The sequence below is a fragment of the Bos indicus genome, chromosome 5 (assembly GCF_029378745.1).
Source record: "Bos indicus isolate NIAB-ARS_2022 breed Sahiwal x Tharparkar chromosome 5, NIAB-ARS_B.indTharparkar_mat_pri_1.0, whole genome shotgun sequence".
NCBI lineage: Eukaryota > Metazoa > Chordata > Mammalia > Artiodactyla > Bovidae > Bos > Bos indicus.
The window spans coordinates 74798974-74819201 of NC_091764.1; the positions used below are offsets into that span (position 1 = coordinate 74798974).

At 54.0% G+C, this 20228-nt stretch overlaps 1 protein-coding gene across 1 annotated transcript in view; it reads right to left on the minus strand.

Annotated features, from left to right (window-relative positions):
• MYH9 (myosin heavy chain 9) overlaps positions 1 to 20228 on the minus strand; it is an 86133-nt gene that overhangs the window by 24535 nt on the left and 41370 nt on the right. The window contains exons 4-14 of the mRNA XM_019961321.2: positions 13418 to 13445; positions 12329 to 12422; positions 8131 to 8223; positions 7585 to 7648; positions 6755 to 6853; positions 6251 to 6394; positions 5424 to 5519; positions 4541 to 4659; positions 3604 to 3756; positions 2261 to 2434; positions 1403 to 1576 (exon numbers count right to left, since the gene is read on the minus strand). Of these exons, the coding sequence (XP_019816880.2) occupies positions 1403 to 1576; positions 2261 to 2434; positions 3604 to 3756; positions 4541 to 4659; positions 5424 to 5519; positions 6251 to 6394; positions 6755 to 6853; positions 7585 to 7648; positions 8131 to 8223; positions 12329 to 12422; positions 13418 to 13445 (1238 nt within the window). The remainder of the gene's footprint in view (positions 1 to 1402; positions 1577 to 2260; positions 2435 to 3603; positions 3757 to 4540; positions 4660 to 5423; positions 5520 to 6250; positions 6395 to 6754; positions 6854 to 7584; positions 7649 to 8130; positions 8224 to 12328; positions 12423 to 13417; positions 13446 to 20228) is intronic.

The following is a 20228-nucleotide window of genomic DNA, read 5'->3' on the forward strand; positions in this document are numbered from 1 at the left end:
AAATATGTTCTCAATAACAAGAGTAATAAAACATCATATATTGTAACAATACAAACAGAGCTACTGGCCACCACGGCCTGCTTCCTAACCAACACAGCGTAACTCAGCCTGTGGTCCCCTCCTGGCCCCTTTCTGCAGGTTTTCCCACACGCAAGGCTGCCAATGATGAGGTGCAAGATGGTGGCGTCTTTCTCCCTAGAGGCAGAATGACCTCCTGGGAGAGGACAAACCCTAGAGTTGGGTGTCTTGGCATGTGTCCCCCTGGGCACGGCCAGAATCCTTGTCTTTTGAGCTGCTGCAGTGCAGGCCGGACGGCGATGCCAGTTTCACCATTCAGCCCTTCCTGGGCTTTCAGGCGTGCCCAAGTTTGGCATCACCTACAACAGTGCAACAGAAGCCTGCCTGCGTTTCTAACAAAGGTGGCGGGAGAACGTGGGCTTTCGGAAGGGGGCATGGCCTCAGGTAACTAGAAAAAAGAGATCTCCTTAACACGTAGTTTAAAATCAAGAGTGGCTTCAACAGCCTTAGGAGACAAAGGAGCTAAGCAGGGGAGGCCGAACAGCGCAGGGCCACGTGCAGAAGGGTGGGGGAGGACCAGGGGTGGCTTGGGAGCACCACTGTGACAGCAAGTCTCTCATCACCGATCCTCACTCATCGCCGATCCTCACTGACGGGAAGGCTGAGGACCGACCAGCTCATCACACCTCCAAGTGTTAGACATTCTGTGCAGGCGACACAACTTCCTGAGAAGAACCAGCTTATAGTCTAAGCTTGGACCTCTGCAGACTCAGGACACACCTGTTCAGGTCCAAGCCCTGGGATCAAGCCCACTGGAGGACGTCTGACAGCTGGTATGAAGACAGCTCTGCTACTTCCTGGCCGGTGGTCTTGGCAATAACAAAGCCAACAACACCTACAGGCATGACTCTCATCCTGGGGACAATGTTACCCCTCAATCCCACCCAGCAGATGTTCCAGGATGTCTGGAGACATTTCTGGTTGTCGCAGGTAGGGAGGGTGCTACTGACCTCTGGTGGGGAGAAGCCAGGTCTGCTGCTAAATATCCTACAACGTGCAGGAGGGTCCCTGACAATAAAGACTGATCTGGCCACTGAGGTGGGCAGTGTGGAGGCTGAGAGGCCCTGCCCAAGAGCACTGACTGCCCAGCACTGGGCTTTGTGAGCTCCGTTAATACACATTCCCCAGTACAGTGGTGGTCACCCACATTTTCCAGATGAGGCAACTAAGCCTCAGAGAGGTGAAGTAACTGGCCCAAAGTCACATAGGAGCGGAGCCCTAATTCAGACTGCAAAGTCCATGACTTTAGCACAAATAGCACATCTACACCCTGAAAACACGCTTAATAATAACACCGCATGACACCAGGGTGTGCACGCCTCACCTTGCCAGCGTAGTGGATGATGCAGAAATCTGCCTTGTCCTTCAGCTGCTTGGGCTTCTGGAACTTGGGGTGGGTGCCCTGCTCCTGCATCACCTTCTCCACGAAACTCTTGTCCGTGGCTTTGGGGAACCAGCACTCCTCGTCCAGCAGGGCCAGGATGCCAGGAGGGCCTGCCTGGAGGGAGCATAGCATCGCGCAGGTCAGCTTGACCTGGAAACCCACCGACTCTCACCCTTGTAAAGAAGTCACAGCCTGGTTTTCAGAAACTCAAGAATCTCACCAGAAGGTGGGCAGTGCTTTCCTCACACAAGAAAAAAATAAGGAGCATGACTGAAAGCACTCCAATTACAAGTTCTAGCTGAAAAAGAAATTTCTGAGGTCTAGGCTATGTCCAACACACCTTAATCCGATGATCCATTGCAAGATTCTCCCATGAGAACACTGGAAATCACGTGGTGGCTTGATGGGCCATGCAGACCCCTGACCCACGTCCAGAGGCTGCCCCTCAACAGGGGTCCTGGCCCCTCGAGTCCCTCTGGGACCCCACTCGACACACAGTGTGTCCACACAACTATGTGGTGAGCGGGGACATTGAGGATAAGGCTCCTGAGGAAGAGGAAGCGCCCCGGAGCCCCAAAGCCTTTCAAACTCTGAGTTTATAAGAGAGCAGACTCGGGCACTGTGGGACTGGCTGACAGGCCTGGGAACCAAACACCAACTTGTTTGTTGGAAAACAAAACTGATTTAAACAAAAAACTCATCATCAAAGTAAACCATTCGGTATTAGGATCACTGATGGTTCCGTCCCCAGAGGGGTGGAGCAACAGGTGGGGCGAGGCGCAGCCTCGAGGCTCTTACCGGCTTCTCGATGAGGTCGATGCAAGGCTGCAGGTCGAGGCCGAAGTCGATGAAGTTCCACTCGATGCCCTCGCGCTGGTACTCCTCCTGCTCCAGGATGAACATCGTGTGGTTGAAGAGCTGCTGCAGCTTCTCGTTGGTGTAGTTGATGCAGAGCTGCTCGAAGGAGTTCAGCTGCAAGAGGGAGATGGGGTCAGACAGATCCCTGTTGTTGCCGGCGAGCCCCCAGGAAGGACCGGAGGGGTAGTTAGGCAGAATCTCCTGGGGCCCCACTGTGCCACCCCCGTGGGCCTTCCCTCATCACACCCGCAGCAGTGGCTGCACTGCTGGGGCCCATGGATCCCGCCAGCAGTCTGGTGGAGCCCCTGTATCAAGATGATGTTTTCAAATGCATAAAATTGATCAAAAGAGAAAGAAGTTATCTGGAAATGTAATTATCAAACGTGGTAACATAGAAATCTACAGTGCTTCTTAATTAACAAGCACAAGTCCAAGCCGTCGGCTTCGTAACACCTAGAGTTTGAAGCAGAGGTGAATGCAAACAGTATGCGTGTGTGCCAAGTCGCTCAGTCGTGTCCGACTCTTTGCGACCCCACGGACTGTAGCCACCAGGCTCCTCTGTCCGTAGGATTCTCCAGGCAAGAATACTGGAGTGGGTTGCCAGTCCCTTCTCCAGTGGATCTTCCCTATCCAGGGATCGAACACGCATCTCTTATGTCTCCTGCGTTGGCAGGCCGGTTCTTTACCACTAGCGCCACCTGGGAACCGAAACAATACAACATCCAACAACTGCTATGATGTGAAAATCCCTGATTTCTACTAAGACAGAACACAAGCATTGCTAATGCAGCTGTGGTTTGCGTACTCTGCTGAATATACTGAGAGGTTAGTGAAAATAAAGAGGTAATTCTCTCCCCACGCAAGTTCGCAGCTCCTCTGAAAACAGCCATGGACCCTAGGCTAGGCTGAAGAATCTCTGAGCTCCTGCAATTACAAGTTTTTGCTACCTGACCTCAAAGTCTTTATGGGCAGGGACAAAGTCATGTCACAACACTCAAAATAAATATTTGAGAAAACATAAACAATAAACAAACAGAAAGCCCCTGCCTGTGAGGCCTCCTAGGACACCGTCTAGATGGTACCATTCTCGCCAGCATTTCTGTTTGGGAAAGGGCACTTTGTTTAAGCTTTAAATATACCCAACTACTGTCTCCTGTCTCCACACAAGCAAGGAGGTGGCCAGTTCAAATCGCTGTGGGACCAGGTGAGAGAGGACCCCAGCCCAAGGAGAAGGCAGCCCCAGAGGCTCAGGAGGTGAGAGGGGTCTCAAGGGAGAAGCTTACATCAAAGATCTCGAAGCCAGCGATGTCCAGGATCCCAATGAATGAGGCACCCTGCCTCTTGGTCTTGTCCAGAGCCTTGTTGATGCGCAGGACGAGCCAGCGGAACATGCGCTCGTAGGTGGCCTTGGCCAAGGCCTCGATGGCAAAGTCAGCCTGCAGGGATACCCGGGGCGGCGGGGAAGGGTCAGACACAGGGAGTGTCTCATTCCTTTTACCCCAACAATGTCACCTGCAGGGCCCACCCCCAGAAAAACAGCCTCAAAGATGAGAAAAAACCTTCAAGCACAGATACGTTCACTGCAGTGTTATTTATAATGAAGAAAGTTGCAAGAGCCCAAACTTTCAACATTACATGCCAAGTGAACTTGTGTGTGTGCACGCTAAGTTGCTTCAGTCATGTCTGACTCTTTGCAACCCTATGGACTATGGCCTCCCAGGCTCCTCTGTGCATGGGATTCTCCAAGCAAGAATACCGGAGCGGGTTGCCACGTCCTCCTCTAGGGGATCTTCCACTCAGGGATCAAACCTGGGTCTCCTGCATTGGCAGGCAGGCTCTTTACCACTAGTGCCACCTGGAAAGCCCCAGAATGAACTTAGAGCTTTGCAAAGACTTTTTAAAAAATAAATGGATATGAACTGAAGTAGCTACAGAAGAAATGACATCTGAGATGTGCTTCAAGTAACACAGCTAGGGGTATGGAGACCAGATTAACCAGAAGCCAAGACCAGCCATGAGTCAGTGACTCCTGCAGCCTGGACCTTGGGCCCAGCTTCCTCCTGCTCTCAGTGGGGTGACACCACCTGCTCTCCAAGGTGCCGTGAGGACTCAGAGAGGTGACAGTGCTAACACAGGGGACACCCCAGGGCAGGCCTCAACGTGGCCACTGCAACAGTCCTCGCCAAGGAGGTGGCCCAACCCCCCAGCCAGAGGGCTCACCTGCTCCTTCGTCTGCGCCTTCTGGACATAATCCCGTCCCACCTTGATGCGCGGGGTGAGGATTCCTCGGGTGAAATCGGTCACGTTGATACCCAAGAGGTGGGATACTTTCTGGGCAGCTAATATTTTTCAAAGAGTAAGGAAGGAAGGGATAAAAGGTTTTAATTAAACCCAAGAGAACAAGTCCCTCTGCTCAGCCTGAGAAAGGTATGGTAACTGAGTCATCGTTACCAGGACAATCAACCCGGGCTCGGCCCTTCCTCCACAGGGCACAGAACAGTCGGCTCTCCCCTCAGACAGGCCAGCGGGCATGGCTCCCAACTCAGGGCCCCACAGCGGGACCTCTGCACACCCTTGGCCACGTCCTGAGTGTGAAGGAGGGTCCTGAACACAAACAGCACCGCCCTAGACACAGGGACAGAACAGGACAACTCACACGCCCACCCATTAAATTCTATCGAAAGCCCCTCCGGAGCACATGTTAAGGCTAACTTAAAGTAGGGTCACTTGCCATGACCTGAGGACTAGCAATGGCCAAAGAGCGAGGGTGAGGACAGTGTTTCATGTCCTCCCAAGTCCACAGGCAAGTTGAACGACAGCAGAAATGACTGTTTTACAAACAGAGACAACTGGTCTGGTCTCAGCATAAATGAGAGAAATCCGGGGCCACAGATCATGGGTTTTCTAGCTCATTCTGACACTTACTCCGTGAAGGAGCAGCAGGGTCATGTTCACGAATGTTTTACCAAAATACGGCATGACAGGCAGCCACACACATGCAGTAAAAAAGAAGAGTGTCTAAGATCTCTCCAAGACTCCTTCTCCTGACCCATCTAACCCAGGCCCCTACCCACATAATCAGGTGAGGGGCCCATGGGATTACCTGTGTTGTCGGGCATGGAGGCCTGGTCGCTGTTACGCTCCTTCTTGAAGACGATGTTGCCGAGCTGGAGGACCCCCGAGATGACTCGCAGCAAGCCTTGGGGTGCAATGAAAGGCAGCTCAGAACCAGGTGGGGTGTCACCCCCCTCAGAGGCCCTCGGGTAAGATAAACCATGTGGGGCACCAGGCCTTGGCCTAAAGCACATCTCCAGGGCCTCTGGTTGACCTCCGCTGGGGCAGCCTTGTGCTTAGATACAAGCTCTGTTAATGCTTCTAAGTTCAGACGTGCCTCTACCTAGGGCCCACTGTCTGTTTTTAAAAATAAAGTTTTATTGGAACACAGTCAGGCCTGTCCATGTACATGCTATTGGTGGGAGAGCAAAAGTGACCCTGACTCTAATGCTGGAGAACAGGGTACACACACCCCAGCCCCTAATCTTCCTAAAATACAGCATCAAGGCCCCCTCACCACCCTCTAGAGAAACAGGAAGACACAGGCAAGGACACCTTGCCACACCACTGTCACTCTGGGTGTCACCAGTGCAGAAGCCCCAGCCCCTTCCACACTCGGCTCGGACAAAGCCGGAATATTCCACTTCCAGCAAATGGCAAGGACAGGAGCAGTAGACCCAGGCCCTGGGAAGTTAGGGACCTGTTCTTTGTCCTCATATGTCCCCGGGAGATATGACCAAGAAGAAATAACCCTGAACCTCAAATCTGGGGGCCCACCTCCCACCACTCAGCCTTCCTCTGGTCTCTATGGACTTCCTAATGGCCAGTGCCAACAGGAAGTGCTCCCCAGCCTCCCTGGGGAGGGCTGGCCCATACCCATCTGCTCTTCCTCTGGGATGCCCATAATCCGAAAGGCCTCCATGGTCTCCTGGAACATGTCCTTGTCCTGTTGCCCGGGAATGGTGACATGCCCATTGGACAGGAAGCGGTATTTGTTGTATGACTCCAGCAGGAGATCAGCTGTAGGGAGCAGAGGGCAAAGTTCAGTGAGGGTCAGGAGGCTCCAGTCAACCCTGTGACCTCAAAGGTGTGGGAGATGGAGAAGCACCCCAAAACACCCCAGGAATGCTGAGTCTCCCCAGCACGAGAGACGGGCACACACAGAGCCCCCTTCCCAAGAGCATCAAGGCCCAGAAGCCTGCAGCTGCACAGTGACCTGCGCAGGCTCCCTCTGGCCTGGTTCAAAACAGGGGCCAAGCCTGCAGCTGGCCCAGGAACAGAAGTCAGGCTCTCCTTGCCTGCCCCCAGGCTGAGATTTCATTTCCTCACTGCAGTGTGGCCTGACTGCAGGGGGATCCCCAAGGTGGGCCCACAACTCACACTTGAGGTGCTCCCCAGCCCCAGACAGCAGGTAGTAGAAGATGTGGAAGGTCCGCTCTTCCTTGGCTTGGCGGATGGCACGAGATTTCTCCAGAAGATCTTCAAGAACATTAAGGAACTGTGCACACTGTTGGGAAGGCAGCCTGCCACATTCCCCCATTCAAAAGCCATGGAACTTCACCAGCAGAAAACAGCAAAACAAAACAAAGGCAAACTATCCTGGCTCTGTCCCTCATGGCGTGTAGCCTGTCCAAACAGCAGCTCTCACACTTGGGAGCCTCGTCTGTGTAAAGGGCCCCCTTCTCACAAGAGAAGGGAGCTAAGAACACCTCCCCAGGCTATTAACATAAAGGAGCATCCACCCAACTCTACCCTCAGGGAACCACACTGAATGACCTTCTATAGCTCCATCCTATTCGAAGATCAATTTTGCACACATGCTCAGTTATGTCCAACTCTTTGCGACCCCATGGACTATAGCCCGCCAGGCTCCTCTGTCCATGGGATTCTCCAGGCAAGAATACTGGAGTGGGTTGCCATTTCCTTCTCCAGGGGATCTTTCCGACTCAGGGATGAAACTCATGTCTCCTGTATCTCCTGCATTGGTAGGCGGATTCTTTACCACTGAGCCACCTGCAAAACCCTAAGCTCAATTTTATCCCTCCTATAAAGAAAAATCAACTTATCCTGGTCCTTTCCCTGGTGCCATAGACAAGGTGTCGCAAGAGGCCGGTAAAGGGGAAACCGCAGGAATCAGGAAGCAGCCTCTTCTCCATCAAGGTCACTTCTCCCAACCCCAGAACACTCTTTACAGTTAACCACAAGGATACAAGTCTCAATGTTGGCTCCCACGATGTAGCCATTGACATCAAAGTTGATGCGGATGAACTTGCCCTGAGGAAAGACAGATGAAGAGATCAGAGCCCCATCGTCCAGCCCCTTCCCCAGTGGCACAGCCTGGAGGCAGGAAACCAAGAGACTGAGCCTGCGTCTGGCAGCCAGGGACCCAGCACCCCAACCGCACAGGAACTCAGGACTCAAAAGGGCCACAGGGCTAAGCCTGAGTCAGGACCATCTCCAGGGGTGCCCAAATTCCTCCACAGAAGAGAGGAGGGAAGCAGTTATCTGGAGGCGCTCCTCCTGCTTGGTCTGACTCTGGGTTCTAACTGGCTGCGGTTACAGCAGGACAAGCAGGGGACCGGTGGGGACTCCTCGCTGCCTCGCTGTCTTCGTCACCTGAGCTGAGGAAGCTCCTTACGCAGGTGTGTGACCCAGTCTACTGCCTACAACAGGCCCGGAAGCACCAAGTCTGACCCTTCTCTGCGTCAAACACTCAAACACTCGGTGGGAAGGTGCCCGTGAGCACCACCACTCACAAATCGAGAAGAGTTGTCGTTCTTGACAGTCTTGGCGTTCCCGAAGGCCTCCAGGATGGGGTTGGCCTGCAGCAGCTGCCGCTCCAGCTCACCCTGGAAAGGAACCCAGAGGCATGGTGAGGGCCAGGCAGTGGCGCGGCTGCCAGACGTGCTCTGCCAGGCGGAGGGGAGGCGGCAGAGCTGTGCCCACACACCCCACGTGCCAGGGATGGGGGCTTCCGGACTCCAACCACACCGGCCTTGGCCTGGTCCCCAGTGTCACTCCAGAGCAACCTTTTTGCCAGATGTCTGGAAACGCTGCCTGACTTGAACTTGCTTCCTGGGCTAACCAACCAGCAGCCCTAGAAAGGGAAAGCAGGCTGCCCATCCAGCTCGGGGACCTGGTGGGACGGCCTGGATCAGCCCTGGAGGATGCACTGGGAAGCAGCACTTGAAATAAGAAAAGACACAGAGGCATCAATCCTTCCCCTGGATCGTTTCCATCCAGGACGCTGCCCTTCCTCTGCCCCCCGGACCTCTACTCCCCACCCAACAGCCCACAAAAAAATTTTCCCTTTTCATAGGACAAGGAGAGAGGGAACCAGATCTGCAAGACCCCACCTGGTCACATCTGTGTCCTAATAAACTCTGCATTTTCCCTGCTGGTCCCCTGTCCTGCTACTCCCCAAGCCCCCCCACCCCCCAAACCTGTTCCCAGCAAGTCAGGTGTCTGGGCATGGGATGAGCAAGGCCCACTTTCAGTTCTAATTATTTACTGATAACATCAATAAGCCCTACTACAGTCTCATGATACTTGGTGGTTGGCAAAAATGTCCCCTTATTTACGCCTTCTTATCCTTGGGTCCTCGTGATACTTAGAGTAGGAAATACAAGACTAGCCCCATTCCACAGAAGAGAAAACTAAAGTTGAGGGAAGGGGAATGAATTGCCCGAGGTCATCCAGCCATCATCCAGCAAAGCAGGTCATCGAATTCAAGGTTTCTACCTCACACCTGTCAGTTACCACACCATCTCTCGCCACGCCCCAGCCCTACCTGGGGATCTCCCTGCTATCAGGTGGGCAGGACTTTGGAAGCAGTTATCATCCTCCTGGCAGGCCAGGTAATAACTGACACTGCCTGAGGAAAAGACGGCTCTTGTTCACCTTAATACCTGGGCACTCTAGGGAGACAGCACATCACACAAGGGCCAGGTGGGGTTTTCTAATTTATCGGCAGGGCTGGAGTCAAGCCAGGACTTTCTGAGAATAAAGGCTGCCTGCCTGTAATCTGTGATGAAAGGGAGAACTGGCGGCAGGTGCTCCCCAAAGAGCCATGAGCTACAGCGTCCCAGGGACGCCTGCGGCACACAAGGCCACTCAGGCACACCATTCTGTACATAAGTCTACAGAACACCGAGGATGCTCTGGGGTCTGGAAAGGCCACCAGCGACTGGAGGGGGCCCCACTACAGCCATCCCTGGTCAGAGATCCTCCCAGGGTTGGAGAGTCTTGATTTTGGACTGTATAGATAATGTGGAGGAGGGTCAGTGCAGCCAGGTCAAGGGGCAGAGGTCAAGCCCACAGAGGAGGCCCTACAGGAGTGCAGGGCACCAGCAGTCACAGGACATTGGCTTCCATCCCCTAGGTTCAGACGGGCTGGGAAGACAGCGAGGCAGCCCACGGATCCAGAGTTGGTTTGAGCGCTGCTCCCCCACTCACTAAAACACCTTCTCCAAGCACAGGCCAGGCGGCCAGGCTGGCCGAGCCACTCCTGTTCCCAGTCAGGTGGGAGCTTGGTCCCCACCGGAGCAGGCAGCCTGCTTAGACGCAAAGCTAAGGCCTCTGTTGGGGACACAGGCTGCTGCTGTGGAAACGTGGGGCCACCAGGCCAACCCAAGAGCGACCAGCTCGGAGTCCCGAGCTGAACTCAGCTGAACTGAATGGTGGTGGCTAACCTACAGGTTTCTCTTCATTGATGCCTAACCGGGCACAGCAGAGACCTTTATTTGTCAATGAAACCTGCATATGGTGAAATTATGAGGCACTGCTATAGGCAGCATGTGCTTGTGAGGTTTGGGATTATCTGCATGCTCTCTGAAGGGCTTCCCTGGATGGAGTTTCTGCCAGGGGCCTCCAACTAGTACACAAAAACCAGAGGGAGGAAGAGCCTCAGAGGTCGCTGTTCAGACTCCAGAAGTCCATCTGGAAAGTCCCTTCACCCAGAGCTGCTTTGCCAGCTTGCCATCTGGCCAAAGCCTGGAACCCCATAAGCTGAGGTTTGGGGTATCCGAATGGGTGTTCTTGGGATGAGCACTTGGGTCACTGCGGGGAGCAAGCTCCCCAGCGTATGCCACAACAGGCCTAGAACACAAGGCACAAACCAAGTCAAGAGTGTCTCGTGGCCTAGGTGTGTGCGCAAAATCACTGCACAGCTTCAGGCGAGGAAATCAAACAAACTGGTCAATGGCCTTTACAACTGAGGGCCTGGACGGTCGTGGGAAGCCAAGGGCAGCCTATTCAATCATTCGAGTTGAACTTGGAGCTGGGTACTGGGTGCCCATCACACAGCAGCCTGAGAACGAGGACGTGACAAGTTCGCCTCCACTCGTCACAGCTCTCACATGCCGTCCTGAGTGCTGGGGGCCTGCCTCTCCCCGCACCTGCAGATGGATCAGCCCCAGACATAACGCATGTGGGTCGGCGTCACTGCTCTGTAACTGTGGTCCCCCGTCCTGTCCCACAGGGCAGCGACACCAAGACCACCCTCTGGAGATCCAGACACATACTAGGCATTCAACCAGTAGTTGGGAAATGGATTTTCCTGCAAATCCAGAGATGGAAAACCGCAGCTAGAGAACTCCTAACCTCCCCAGGCCTGTTTTTAAAATAGGTCCCTTAAAAAAGAATGGAAAATGGGGGAAGGGGAGGGTAGAGAGAGACAGCAAAAGAAAACTTTACTCGTTTCTAAATATAACTCCTGACACCCCTTGGAAAAAGATTCAGAATGTCTGGCAAAGTCTGGCACATGAAAAGTCACTTCTGGTTTGATTCCAGAAGACTATGCTCTTTAGAACATTCTGCAGGACACACCCCAGGTCTGCATGCAAGGAGACACACACCGCTACTTACTTACACACGCTGCACATGGCGCCCTGGGAAGTGGGGGGCGCCCAGATGGCTGTAGGGGACCCCAGTGGCACTTAGATTTCATAGGGAAGTTCAAGAGTGTGTACTTGAGAAACAGAGAGCACCACACGGGCATGCTTCAGACTGACCACACCCCGCTCTGGGGAAGCCCAGTGAGCAGATTCTTGGCACTGCTTCCAGCCAGTGCAGTAAGGGCCGCCCACCCCATCTGGTCCAGCACGCTGAACGTGTGGGGGTCTGGTCAGGCAGATGCTCACTCCGCTGTGCCTCGGTCAGGGCTCCGCACAGGGACTTCTGGCCCTCATGCGCATGGGAACTCTGAGCTTCTGAGAACAGCTAGGTGGTGAGACTGGTCCCCTTCCTGCCGGGGCTGTCATTGCAGAGTGCACGCGAGATCACCGTGTGTCACAACCCAGCCCCTTGTCCCAAGAGAGTCAGTGAACCGAGCCTATAAGAAGAGGTCTAGCCGCAGAGAGTGACAATGGTGTGGAGTGAAAAGCTGCTTAGAAAAAAATCGTAATTCAAGGGCACACGATGGGCAGAACACACATTCCTGGTGTACAACGTGCAGTAAACGTGCAGCTCACCTAGCGAGGACACCGCTGGGTTCGACCACAGTCCACCAAGGGGGAGAGGGGGGGAAAAAAGGGAAGTGAGATGACTTTGCAGCTGCCTTTTCTCTCTTCGCTGGGGGCTGTCCACCCAGAGGCATTTCAACACCAGGGAACAGAAGCAGGGGTTCCAATGCCGGCCTGCCCGAGATCCTTCAAGTCTCCATTGACTTGAGAACCAAGCTTTGGAATCTGTCTTCCAACCTCAGAAGTGGAGGACACACAGCATGGGCTGCAAACTTCCAGCAGTCTCCAGTTTCCACAACAACTCACAGTTAGGGCCGGTCAAGGAGGAAATGGGCTGGCTCTCACCAGACCCACTCCCAGGAAGGCCAGGACGCAGTCTCAAGGAAAGTGGGCCTGGCCTCTACTTCAGTCCCCCAAACACCAAGCCATGGATCATTAAGTGCTCTCCCTTAGGGAAACCAGGCATGTCCATGGGGAGGAAGACCACACTCACCTGGTCCTTCTTGCTCTTGTGTGATGAGGCCACGTGAGCCAGGTACTGAATGACTTTCTTGGTGTTCTCCGTCTTGCCAGCTCCAGACTCACCCCTGCCAGGAGAGCCAGAGTAGTTCTCAGGGGAGAAGTGGCCAAATCTTTGGTGTCTCCCCTTTCCCACTGCAGGCTCTACTGTCTCCCATTCTGTGGGTGCCAATGCGGGACACCCCTCTACCCCCGCAAGAGCCCGTGGCAGGAAAGGGACAGGCTAACTCTGGAATCCTCACTGGGGTCCTTTCCCATGGCCCTCCAGAGGCCTGACAAGAGTAAACTTCGGTCCACTGCCAGCCCTGGTCACTTGGCAGCCTTTGCTTCCAAAAGTCTCAGGAATCAGTTTTCAGCAGCTGTTGACTCAGGGGTCAAAGGCACTTATACATCTTTCCTTGAAACTTCACTTGAAGGAATGTTCTGTACCATTAACTTCCTCGGCAGTGGGTTGATTTATCAGCTCCTCGTTAGGTTCAGAGGACGGAGGTGAGAAGCCCAGGTAAAGAAAGCTGAGGTTCAAAGCAGGAGAATGCATTCTGGGGGCCATCAGCTCCCAACCCTGCCTTGTTGAGAAAATGCTTGCTTTTCTTCTTGGCTATAAACCCCAGCCCCACCCCCTCCTTTGAGGAAGGAGATTAAATCTTTGGCCATGAAATAAAGCTCATTCTACTGTGGGACCACTGAGTAGCAAACATTAAGCCTGTTCCTTGGGGAAGTGGGGGCTTCCCTGGTGACTCAGACAGTAAAGAATCTGCCTGCAATGCAGAAGACCCGGGTTCAATCCCTGGGTCAGGAAGATCCCCTGGAGAAGGGAATGGCAACCTAGTCCAGTATGCTTGCTTGGAGAATTCCATGGACAGAGGAGCCTGGCGGGCTACAGTCCATGGGGTCACAAAGAGACGTAACTGAGCAACTCACATTTTCACTTTTCACTTTTTGGGGAAGGGGTAGGGGATTGACTTGGGAATGGATTTCATGGACCTAGGTTTTGGTAGGAGTCCCGAAGAGTAAGAACAGAACAGAGTGACCAAGGCCCCGCCACCCAGACAGAAACACTTACGTGCACAAAATGGACTGGTCCTCTCGGTCTGAAATAAAAGAGACATGGGGTTAACCTCCAGGAGAGTAAAGCATCCCCCTCCAGTTTCTGAAGGGCTGCCCACTGCCCCCACCCCCACCTTCCAGGAGCAGAAAGCCTCAGACGCTGGCCTTGCAGGAGGATTGGGGGTTCCACACCACCAACACACGCTGATCCCCTGCCTCACTGGGAGGAGGGACATTCCCTGGTGGCAGCTGCTCCCTCCTCCAGGGGCTCAGACTGCCCGCCCTGGCTGCCCACCCAGCCCCAATTCCATCTGTCCACCTCTGAGGAAGCCAACCTCTGGAAAGCTCCCTGGAAATCTATTTTCCTGAGTGCTAAGGTGGAGGCTGCCCTGTGCATTTCTAACTTGGGGTTGTTGGAAACAAGGTCTGTGGCAGATATTTAAAAACACTGTCCCCATCCAGGTAAGAGGCACAAGTAAGACGCTGGGTGAGAGGTGGGGTCAAGGCTGGCTTTGCAGTGGGACAGCCCTGGGCTAAGATGCTGCCTCGGTGTGGCCTTCCCAGAGCCCAGCCTCCTCCCGTGATGGGGGATAAGAGTGTACGTGGAAATTACACACGAGAAAGCACCAGTGTGGTGTCTGGCATGGGGAAAGTGCTCAGAATGTGAGTTCGGAGGCAGGCAGTAAAGAACAGAAGCTCTTCATAATCAGCTCCTGGCCAGTTTCTGTGACAACTGGGGTCTCCCAGCCTGGGGGTCAGGAACTCTCAGCCACTCTCCTAGCTCTGTGAGCCACTCAGCCAGCAAGGATGTAAACAATGCTCTCCCCTTGAGGGCAGGCAGAATAGTAATGTTCAGCTCTGAAAGCAAAGTTTGACAGAAATGCTTTATTTAAGATATCAGGGTTGGCCTGGCTCAGTCCTGGGTGCGCAATTTTAAGCAACAGCTAAAAATAAAACCTTTTTCTTTTCCCTTTTTATCCCATCGCATGGAACACCCCACCCACCTCCTTGAGGTCAAGTCAGCCTGAATCCAGGACCAGGCTACTAATGGACACTTGGCTGCAGTGAGGTCTGCGGTTCCCAAGTCCTGGTTTCCTTATCCATACATAAACATGCTACTAACTCCCTAACAGGATTAGTTTGAAAAACAGAAAGAATGTGCAAAGGACTCAGCCTGGAAGCCTGTGCAAGAAATGAACTCCACAGGCAGCTGCTGTCCATCTACCTCCCCATCAAGAAGTCGCCATGATGGGTGGTGCTGACTCAGTCAGGGAGGTGGAAGAACTAGCTGAGAAGTAACCAGGGTTCCAGCAGTTGTCAGCAGCCTCAGTGCTAGAGAGAAACTGACATCAGCCTTCTGGAAGAACACCCCCACGGGCTCGACTGCCCAGCCAGACCCTGCAGGACACGGCAGCTCGAGGCAGACTCAGGGCAGCCTGTGTGTTCGGCCTCAAGAGATGGATTTAGCTGTTGGGCACCAGCAGATACTGCACAGCAAGGTCACGTGCCTCTCCGCAAGGGGACCCTCCTGCATGCTGATCCCAGCAGCCCACTCGGCTGCACATTTCTGACAATCACCTCTTCTCCTGTCTTGGGACGGAAAAAGGGAGTCCAGCCAGGGAGGAGCAACAAGAAAGCTCGAGTCCAACACAAGCTGCAGCTGCCCCTCCAGCCCTGAGAAATATCAACAGTGCGGGGGTGGGGAGGGAACCCGGCCACTCACATGGACACAGCCCGCACCCTGCCCCCCACTGGGCAAGGGTTCAGAGCAGACCCGGAGGATGACCTTGCTTCCAGCTCTCAACTTTCCCAAAGAACAGGGCCCTTCAAGGCTGTGCAGCAGGGTCTGAGACAGACCGGGAGGGGTCCCCGATAAGGCAGCAGGGAAGGGAAGGCAGGGGGAGGGGCGGGAGGGAGGTGCTAAAGGTGGGGGAAGCCAGGGTAGAATAAGAGAATAAGGGGACTGGGGGGTGGGACATGGCATAGAACAGAAAGAACACAGCTGTGATGGGGTCAGGCCTTCCTCCCCCACCCCCTGCTGCATCTCAGAGGCTGCCCAGCAGCTAGCGTGTTCAGTCCCGCTCCCTGGCAGCAGGCAAGAATGTACCTGCGCGGCACGGCAAGTCTGCAGGCAGTGGCGGCTGAGGCTACCATAAAAGGAAACATTCCCATCCCTTCCAGAGGAGCCGTTTTCCCAGGGCTGTCCGGGCCTGGTCCCTGGGACGGCTGGAATTCCTCTGATTGTCTGAGGGGGAGTCAGATGCTGAAAGGCTGAACAACAGGAAGCAAAGGCCCCAGACACACACGTGTGGGCACACACACACAGTCACACTGTGCACACAGACCCACACGCACACACACAGGGTTGTGGACAAGTTGCATGTGGACATGCATACACATGAATGCAGAGAGCAGACGTGCCTGGGCACATGTGCAGAGCCATGAGTGCGCACACAGGCACATGTACACCTGTGGGTGCACACACACAGATAGACACTTACACAGAGGCCTGCACACACTTCACATCCCACTTCCAGATCCAAATGCTTCGTGTAAGCTTCATCCACTCCACCATCTCCAGCTCTCCCTGCTCTCTGACTTTTCACCTCCAACTCCTGAAGCCAAGGTACCACTGCCAACCCAGCCTAAAAGGAAACCCTCCAACCCTTGAATTTTACACTTAAAAGAAACCTTAATTTGCTTCACCAGAACATTGGCTGAGGCAAACACTTTTGCAGAGGAAACCTGACAGGAGGCGTTTCTGATTTCCTCAACTCTTGCCCCAACCACTGGGTGTCCCTAAATCCACCTGCCCACATCCCCCAGAACCTGTCGATTTCTCTCTTTTTACAGAAGGTTGGGTCGGCACCTCTTAGGAGGCAGGCACTGCCCCTGGTCTGCACAAGCCTGTCTCACCGCATTTGGCTCTGTTCCTGCGCTCAGAAGCATCTCTTCTGGGTAGGGCTATTGTTTTTGTTTAGTCGCTCAGTCATGCCCAACTCTTTGCAACTCCATGGACCATAGCCCACCAGGCTCCTCTGTCCGTGGGATTTTCCAGGCAAGAATACTGGAGTGTGTTGCCATTTCCTTCTCCAGGGGATCTTCCTGAGCCAAGGATCAAACCCAGGGCTCCTGCATTGGCAGACAGATTCTTTACTGCTGAGCCACCAGGGGTCAGGCAGGAGATGGGGGAGGCTGGAGGGAATTCTCAGCGACTCTCCTCTGGCTCAGTTTACTGTGCTGGGGCCCCAGTGCATTCCGGCCAGAACTCTCCTTAACACACACTCCATAAGCTCTCCTCTCTAGGGACACGGACCCTTGAGAGTCCAGCCCACTCCATTGTTTGTTCAAGTCCTTATTTGAGCCTGTGTGGAATGAAGGCTTATTTGAAAACACCCTTCCTTCCTCCACTATAGAGGAGACAGACAGACAGACAGATAGGAATCCGACAGCCCAGAACCAGGGAAGTGCACCCACCAGAGAAAATCCAGTTCTGGGAAACAGGCTCCCATAGGATGAAGACAGTAGCCTGACTTAGGGCCCCTGAACCTCTCCTGCCCTGGTCCTGCTTTGGCAGGGACAGGGTAGAGACAGGAACAGGAATCTCTGCAGTGATTTTCAACTCTTTTAAAAGCCGCAGCAGGGACTTCCCTGGTGGTCAAGTGGTTGAGACTCTGCCTTCCAATGCAGGGGTTTCTGGTTCAATCCCTGGTCAGGGAGTTAGGATCTCACATAGCAAAAAACCAAAATGTTGAAACAATATTGTAACAAATTCAATACAGACTTTAAAAGCAGCAGCAGCCTTTCCTCAGGAAAAAATCTTCCTGAGTCCCCCATATGAAGCTACTGCTAAGTCACTTCAGTTGTGTCTGACTCTGTGCGACCCCGTAGACAGCAGCCCACCAACCTTCCCTGTCCCTCGGATTCTCCAGGCAAGAACACTGGAGTGGGTTGCCATTTCCTTCTCCAACACATGAAATTGAAAAGTGAAAGTGAAGTCGCTCAGTTGTGTCCAACCCTCAGCGACCCCATGGACTGCAGCCCTCCAGGCTCCTCCATCCATGGGATTTTCCAGGCAAGAGTACTGGAAAAGTAGGAGATAAAAACCATAGCTGCTTGGGAGGTGGAGACAGGGTTCCTGGGAACACACTTTACAACTACTGGTCCATGTGTCTGGAGCCGTGGGGGAGAGAATAAAGCCGCTGGCTTGGTGCCCTAGAGCCCAAGGCAGCACCCTCGTTCTGCACGTCCCCACAGGATGCCTGGCCCCTCAGCCTCTGGGCAATGCAAGGGCAGGGTTCCCTGGCAGCGCCGCTCTAAGGATCAAATGAGGCGGGTGCCTAAAGCCCGAGACACAGGGCAGGGTTTGGAGACTGACCAGAATGACCCCAGCTTTCTGCACCTTCCAGCTCTCCCAAATGCATGGCCTCCTCACAACGACAATGAGAAAGGTTTTAAGTTACATATCCAGTGATGAGGCCATTCCCTCCCTGGATTTTATTTTAAACCCCAAATGCCCTGAGGCCTTTTGGAGCCGATTTTGATGTCCACGTGGACAGGTGTTTCCAGCCAGCTCAGGAGGCCCCATCGCAGGTTGTGGAGAGGGGCGGGGGGGAGCCCCAGCCACAGGTATTTCAGGCCAGGTATAGGCTTTACAGGCTTCTGTGAGGGGCCTTCTCGCTCACTTCCTCTGAGAGAGGAGCTGCAGATTCTTGTCCATAAAAGGCCATGCGGCTCGCTCAGCCGTGATGTGACATCAGCCCCAACAGGAAGTATGGGAGGAAGGGAACAGGTCTGGTTCACCCACTGCGGCTGCCCAGGACTGACTCATTGGACGCTCACTCAGATAACGGCTGCTGGTCTTCCGCAGGGCTTCCCTCTGGGGGCACCTGGAACAGGGTTCTGCCTACAGGACCCGTCTTCAGATCAACCAGGTTTTTCTCCAGAACGGACTGAGATGTGGATACAGCCCAAGCAAAAATGAATTCACAGGGCAGTTGCAGCTTCGACAGCCCACCTGAATGGGTGAGAGATGGCACAACCAGTGGGCCTGCGACTGTCCACACCAAGGCGGCTGTTTTTTTTGCTAAAACTGCACAGCAGACCCCCAGGTCACCCGCTGTCAGACCCCTGCTCGGTGTTGCCTGGGACAGAAGCCTCGAGCTGCGGGGACAAATTCCAGGGCTGCAGGTTACTTCTCCTGAGACCCTCTCAGAGACAGCACTTTGGTCCCAGTGGGCGAAAACACCAGGCACTTTGCCGGGTGTAAAATGTGGAGAGACTTGTGGGTTTGAGCTCAGATGTGGGGGCTGGGAAGGTTCTAGACAACAGGTGGTCCCATCAACTGCATCTAGAAGTCAGGACACCAAGTCCTGAGAAACCCAATGACTTGGTCAAAGCATATAAGCTGGACCAAGAAGCCAGGCCTCCAGATTCTTCCCCACACTGCTCCCATAGGCCAGGGCCTCAGGGCTGCACGTGACGTGCTATTCCCACTCACGAAGGGTCACGCCAGCCTTGCAAGCTGTCTGCTACTTTTTCCAAAGCCAGCCCAAGTCATGAGCTTGGGTTATTTAAGTGCATGGGAAGCAATCAGAGGTGAGGAAGAGAGGGGGCAAAATAATGCCTCCTGTTAGCGGGTTGCTGCCAAGCCTCGGCGGCCTTGTGTCACGGCACCCAGGGGAACCTACCAGCACCCCAATGCAGTCAGTGAGCGAGGAGAAAAACCCACTGGTGGCTCCCAAGCACATGGTGGTGTCACCAGCCGTGTTCTCTTCAGGAACAAAGGTGGGCCCAGACCAAGCAGACACTCGAAGCCAGAGAACCCCACTCGGTGCTTCTGCCCACGTTCTCCCCCTGTAGGGTCAGGGTGTGAACTCTGCAGAGGCCCCAGTCCCCAGGCACAGGAGCCAGAGGTCTGGTAGGCCTACCCCACTAGCACCCCTGACAATTAGAAAGAAACTCAAGGGACTTCTCTTGAATTCCGTTAGGAGGCCCCAGATAAGCCCCTCTTGGTCAAAATGCTTCTGGTGGCTCACGCAGGTAAGCTCCTTGTGCACAGGTAAACCTGCCAAAACCACTGCTTCTGGCACACAGGGCTAGGAGCAAGAACTTCTCAGAGTGGGGCTGCTGCTGAGGCAGCTCTCATGGGTCTGCCAGGATGGAGGGAGACTCAAAAGCCACATGTGGGTATAGATGGCCCACAGCAAAGGTCATGAGGACATCTGGAGAGACCTAACAACCCCTGAGGCCAGTTTTACCCTCTGAAATAACCCCTCATGGAAAAGGAAAGAGAGGCAGGACTCCTGGACAGAGTGCACTAAGCCACAGGTCACAGCTCTGCAGCAGAGAGCACAGGCGGCAAAGACAAAGGGACACAAACAGGGAATGAGATGGACACCACCAGGCAAGCTCAGGACAAACCTGGCTTCAAGTTGGAACACAAACAGCCCTCCCAGGAGACAGCGGGCTTTGCGAATGTCCCATTGATGGGTTCGGTCCAACTTAGAGAACCAGGAACACCAATGCTAAGGAGACAAACTGCAGTGGCACGTGAAGATGCGCCCAGCAGAAGCCAGGGGATCCAATGTCTCGAGAAGGACAATCAAATGAAATAAAAGATGGGCTTGGGACTGTGGGTCCAGTATTTGCCCCCACAACATAGCTTCTGTTCTTGGCTTTCAGATTAGAGGTCTGCCCTATTGTGTTTGCAGTCCATCTTGGGTTAGAGAGACAGCTCTTCAATAAGAGTCAGGAAGTCCAGTTGGAATGACACCCCGAGCCCCAATCAGCACCACCTGTCTGCCAGAAGCACGGAGTTATTACAA